Source organism: Eumetopias jubatus, unplaced genomic scaffold, assembly GCF_037043125.1.
Source record: "Eumetopias jubatus isolate StellerSeaLion01/CBP00866 unplaced genomic scaffold, mEumJub1_p1.0 scaffold_1, whole genome shotgun sequence".
NCBI lineage: Eukaryota > Metazoa > Chordata > Mammalia > Carnivora > Otariidae > Eumetopias > Eumetopias jubatus.
The window spans coordinates 179,740,229-179,746,228 of NW_028274807.1; the positions used below are offsets into that span (position 1 = coordinate 179,740,229).

Below are 6,000 nucleotides of genomic sequence, written 5' to 3' on the forward strand. Positions count from 1 at the left end.
GCTACGCCCCAATTAAGTGCTCAGGAAATCCAGATTAAAATCCAGTTGATGAGCAGCGGATACAGTAAAAGCCAGTGAAGCAGCCGGCCACATAGATGTAGCTAATATATTCTTGTTGTGATCACATACAAGAAAAAATAAAAATAAAATATATTTTTTGAAAATTGCCACAGCACTGGTCACTTCTACATATTTCAGCCCTGAGTTTCCTAAAAGAGACATAGAAAAGGGAAGTAATATATGTGTGTGTGTGTGTGTGTCACGCGCACACACACAGTATATAGTAAATAAGAAGATAATCTCATGTCTTTACATAATACTTCCAGAAGAGAACCACTTCAAACACATGGATTTTTACTGAAGATCACTTCTGCCTTTATGTGGTGGTCTAAGGTTTCTGGCACTTTCTTTGTTAGTCAGGTTGGAAGCAGTTGAGTAAACCGGAGAGAAATGATGTAGTCTGACTGCTCTGGGTGCAGAATTAGGGGGATGCGGGCAGGTCGTGCCCAGGTTTCCTGTGCGCCTGCTTGCCTGCTTTGTTTGAGGCAGAGGCTCGGGGATGTGCACTCTAGGACAAGGCTTGCCTGGCCACATCTGCCTCCACGTAGCTGTCACTGGCCATACACCCTTGAACCTGAGCTCCTTAGGGCCAATCAGTGCACAGCACAGCTTGGCACTGTGGCACCGCGTGGCCCAGTGGCTCACCAGGGCAGTGTCGACCGCGTTTGGGCTGATGAAGACACTTGGAGGCCATGGAGCCACCAAGCATCAGGAGTCGCCACTGTTCACAAGCAGGGAGTGGTGCCCATTTCGCCCCGATTCTCCTCGATGATCCCTTTTCAAGTGGAAATTTTGCAAGTCGACTTCTGCAGCATGCGTAGTACAATTTGGCTGACAGCAGTTTCTGGCAAAAGAAATAACCAAATTATTATTCAGTCATGGGTTTTTAACAGCCGCAAAGCAAGTGGATGTTAACTAAATGATGCAATTTATTCCCTTCCCTCTTATTGCCAGCTTGCCTATTACAGAGCGACTGCCAGTTTTCAATAAGTGGTACCCAGATGGTATTCGCATGCCGCCCACTTGGTTACAGAGCCGAAGCGGGGAATAACTCGGCAGACACTACAAGCTGTGGGTCAATTGAGGGGGAATGCCTGTTGCTTCACAGTTTTGCATATGTAAATCTGTTAATGTTATGTCAGTATTGTGCGGGCTAAACACAAGCATTGCCTTTCTCTGGGGGCCCAGCTGAACTTGGACCACAGCCCAGTTATACCGAGGCTCGGATTGCGGAGCTGCACTTGGAGGATGCTGCACAGCCTGCTTCCCACCGCTCCTGCCTCGACGCTCTCGCGTTATCCGCAGACCAGGTTGGATGCAGGAAGTGTCTGCCATAGGCTGACTCCATAATAGGACAGGCAGGCCCGGTTTTATGAGGTTGGATGCGGAGGGTGGAGGAGTGTGAGCGTGTGTCTATTTTTAGGCCAGCCTTCAAGACAGTTCCTTTGGCCCAGCCTGCGCCTGCCTGCCTCGCTCACACTCTCCTCTGTGTGTCTGCCACACTTCTGCTCTCCATTTCATCAACTGCAGATGTGGTACACAGCCGTCTCAGAAAAGTCATGAACTGTGTCGTCTGCGCGGCTTAACAGCCAACATCTGCTGCAGCAGGCTGAAGGGAGAGGCAGGGAAAGAATTTTCGGGAATGCATTCAAGTGCCTCAACTTAGCCTCTTCTTTGGCCTGTGCAGACAATTATTTTACACTAATTGCATCAAGATAGCAGCTATAAAAACTAGATTTGAATCGCCCCCCCCACCCCTCTCGTGAAAGTTGCAGTTACAAAGGGTAGTTCTTTTTTCTTTTTATTGTGGTTTGTTTCTTGTTCTCAAAAGCTTATTACATTGGGTGCAAACAACAACAAAAATGCTATAAAAAGGCAAGAAGTGTAATATGCTTAAGAGCTAAAAAGACCTATGGTGTTGGTTTAACCAATGAAGATATTCCTGCAGGTATTGTTAAATTTATGTGCCATATGAAAAACATTAAGGGTGTTGTTTTTTCATGGAGGAAAATGTTCATCGTTGAGCCATTTTGTAAATTATTTTAATGCTGCATTTCTGCTTAAACCTCATGATTTTGATATATAAACTGGTTTAATGTTTTCTGCACAGACCCTGGGTTTTCTTAAATTTTATATATTGGAGAGCCCGTGTTTGTATTGGACCTTCTGGTTTCTTTCATATTGAAAATACGTCTTGCGTGGCCCGGTGCCATGTGGCGAAGGAAAAGTTTGACGAGCGTCAAACCTCGGGTATTGACTTTTGAGTTCTAAAAACTGGGCAGGATGGTGTTAATAAATATGTAGAAGGTTTTTTTTTATTTTTTTTAAACAGGAGTCATTGGATGATAAGAGCATCTCTGCACTGTGGACTTTCTAATACATTGGTCTGGTCTCAACTTTTCATGCCTTTGGAATAGAGGCAACATTGTGTTTACTGGCCAGGTCTCCCCCTTTCCCCCAGTGCTCTCAGAGTAAATTTTGGTTAATTACGCGTTCCAACATCTCTGATTCTCTTGAAAGATTTGTTTCTGTGGCATTTTGCGGTATCTGTTGTGCAGCTAGAGTAGCATGCTTCTCTCCTCACATTTCAAGTCTCTAGACTTTGTTCTGAAGAACCAGATGGAAGTGTGCAGATTGTTTTTATCTTTTGTCCTTCACACTGTAACCTGATCTCCAGCATATCTAGACATCTAGCAGCAAATTTACTATGTGAAAGCAAGGAAATGATTTAGGATATGGACCAGCCAGGGGAGAAAGGGCTCAAGATGCACGTTATCAAAGCAAATCTCTTCACCCAACCCCCACACCCCTCTTTTTTCTTTACTGAAGAAATGGTTTTTTGATCAAGGGCAATTCCAAATATGCCCAGATAGTCTTCTTCCCTTTTAACCTGGGCTGAGAACTGTAATTGGCCAGTTGGTTTGATAAAGGTACAAATGAAAGTTGATTACTTAATAATTGAAAGCTTACAAGGAGAGTAAATTGGTAGAATCATAGAATTGGCAGTGGTTTTGTAGATTAGGGCAGGGCAAATTATGAAGACAGGGGATGCTTCCAAAGTTATGTATCAGGTTTGTGACAGATCCAGGACTCAGACCCAACGTTGACTTGATGGCTGCAGGAAACAATGTAATTTCCAGGTTTACATTATGTGTGGTTTTAGTGCCAAAATATTAGCAACCTTTTTGTTAGGAATTTCATATCCCTTTTAGCTTGTCGAGTTAAAACGGGTAAGGACAGTTGTCTGTTTCCAAACTGTCTTACGTGTGGGATCAAATTACTAACTAGTATGAGGGTATTAGAATTAGTAACTCTATCAGGGTGTTAGATATTTGCTATACTTGTAAGTATGTACAATAGGTGTTTATATCTGTATTTCTGCACATTTTGCATAGTATGTGCATTTTGGAGTTAGGTGATTTAAATACCAGCTGTGGTGGTTGGGATGATAGACCCAGTTACATTAATGCCTCTAGGTCTCTGTTCCCTCAGTTCTGAAGTAGTGACGATAGTAGTAGCTGGTGGTGCCGCAGGATGGTGACAAGAAGTTCATGAGAATCACGTACGTGAGACACTTGGCGTGGTGGCAGCACAACACAGAGTATACTTCTCCTTAGTGAAAGTTTATTATTTTAATTGATTATACGTTATCCCTGACATCAAAGGAAAGCTATAGTAGTGATAAATACCATATATGGCCTTGAGTTTCAACTTTCCCTTTTGCAGGGTAGATCGGTTGCTGCTTCTTGCCCCCTCTTTTACCCTCCTCCCTCCTTTATTGGTCTGGTACCTTCTGTAGCATTGCTTGTTTGACCTTTGGGTGTCATTATACGTTGTTTACGTTGTTGTCAAGAGGACCGGTGCTGTTAGCAAAATGTGTGCTTCCCCTGCTAGTTACCCTTATTCTCTTGTCTACTGACATTTTCTTCAACGTTTTAGCTGGGAAAACTAAAGAGGTGCTTGTCAACTGGTGGAGATTCTGCACCAAACGTGTTTTCTTGCATGTGAAAATTTTGCCTTGATATAGCTGTGATCTCTGCAATCCACACCATTATAACCAACGTATGACTTGAAGGAACTAATACTTGTGAGCATATTCATTGCCAAAGATGGAAAATGCAGATTAAATACTTGTTGCTAGTGTTGAGAAGTATATTTATTCCGCAGGTGTTTCTTGAGAATGTCCTATGTGCTAGATGTACAAGATGCCCAAGATGGACCCTGTGCTTGCCCTCAAGGAACTTGAAGTCTGGCATGAATGTTGTATCTCCTTGAAATCCAGCTTTAGTTTTACCTTTGCTTTCTCTTAGGCTTTGGTCCTTGTTTCTTGCACCCTCACCCACTGATTTTCTACTATTCCATGTTAAAATTTATACTAATAAAATAATGTGAAACAATCCCATTTATAGTTGCATCAAAAATTATTTAGGAATAAATTTAATGAAAGAAGTGTAATACTTGTACATTGAAGCTATAAAACATTCTTTTTTAAAAAAGACTTGAGAGCAAGAAAGAGAGAGTGAGAGCGAGCACACAGAGGGAAAGGGAGAGGGAGAAGCAGACCTCCCCGCTGATCAGGGAGCCAGAGGTGGGGCTCCATCCCAGAACCATGGGATCATGACCTGAGCCTAAAGCAGACGCTTAACCTACAGAGCCACCCAGGGATGCCGCTACAAAACATTCTTGAAAGAAATTAAAAAAACAACAACAACTAAATAAATGGAAAGATATCCTGTGTTCATAGATGGGAAGACTTCATATTTTTATGATGGCAGTATTCCCCAAATTGGTTTACAGATTCAAAGCAATTTTTATCAAAATTCCAAATGTCTTTTTTGTTTTGCAGAAATTGACAATTTGACCCTAAAAGTTCTATGGAAATGCAGATTATTTAGAATAGCTAAAACATTTTTGAAAAAGAACAGAGTTCAAGGACTTGCAATTTCTGAATTTAAAAGCTACTGCAATAATCAAGAAATTGTGATCCTAGAATAAGGATAGACATATAGATTGATGGAATAGAATGGGAGTCCAGAAATAAACTTACACATTTATGGTAAATGATTTTCAACAAGGGTGCCAAGCCAGTTCAATGGGGGAAAGAATAGTCTTTTTAACAAACAGTACAGGTACAGGGACAGTAGCGTATCCATGTGTAAAAGAGTGAAGTTGGATCCCTGTTTCACAGCATATACATCAAAGACCTCAATATGAGAGCTAACCATATAAAGCTCTTAGAAGTCTTTTAAGAGTAAATCTTCATGACCTTGAGTTGGGTGATGATTTCTAAGCTACAACACCAAAAGCAAAAGCAACAAAAGAAAAAAACAGGTAAATTGGACTCAAGTTTAAAAAAATATTAAAAATTTATCTTTTGTACAAGCAAAAACCTTTGCACTTCAAAGTTTTCTATCAAGAAAGTGAAAAGACAGCGTGCTTGGGGTGGCTTAGTCTGTTAAGCGTCTGTCTTCGGCTCAGGTCATGAGCTCAGGGTCCTGAGATTGAGCCCCAAGTCAGGCTCTCTGCTCAGTGGGGAGTCTGCTTCTCCCTCTTCCTCTGCCCCTCCCCCTGCTCATGCTCACTCTCTCTGTCTGTCTCTCTTTCTCTCTCTCAAATAAAAATAAATAAAATCATTGAAAAGAAAAGGAAGTGAAAAGACAGCCCACAGAATGGAATACTTGCAAATCTCTTAAAGGTCTAGTATCCAGTATATATGAAGAACTCTTAGAACTCAACAAAGACCACCACCAATTAAAAGATGGGCAATATATGTGTATAGACATTTCTCCAAAGAAGATACACAAATGACCAGTGAATACATGAAAAGATTGCCAATGTCATTTGTCATTAGGCAAAGAAAACCAAAATCTCAGTGAGATATTACTTCATACCCACTGGGATGGCTACAATAAAAAACATGGACAATGGCAAGTATTGGTG

At 41.5% G+C, this 6,000-nt stretch overlaps 1 protein-coding gene across 1 annotated transcript in view; it reads left to right on the forward strand.

Annotated features, from left to right (window-relative positions):
• Positions 1–4,394, forward strand: part of LOC148165108 (uncharacterized) — a 41,365-nt gene extending 36,971 nt beyond the window's left edge. The window contains exon 3 of the mRNA XM_088027596.1: positions 4,228–4,394. Coding sequence (XP_087883722.1) covers positions 4,228–4,335 — 108 coding nt within the window. The 3' untranslated portion in view covers positions 4,336–4,394. The remainder of the gene's footprint in view (positions 1–4,227) is intronic.
• The last annotated feature ends 1,606 nt before the right edge of the window (positions 4,395–6,000 follow it).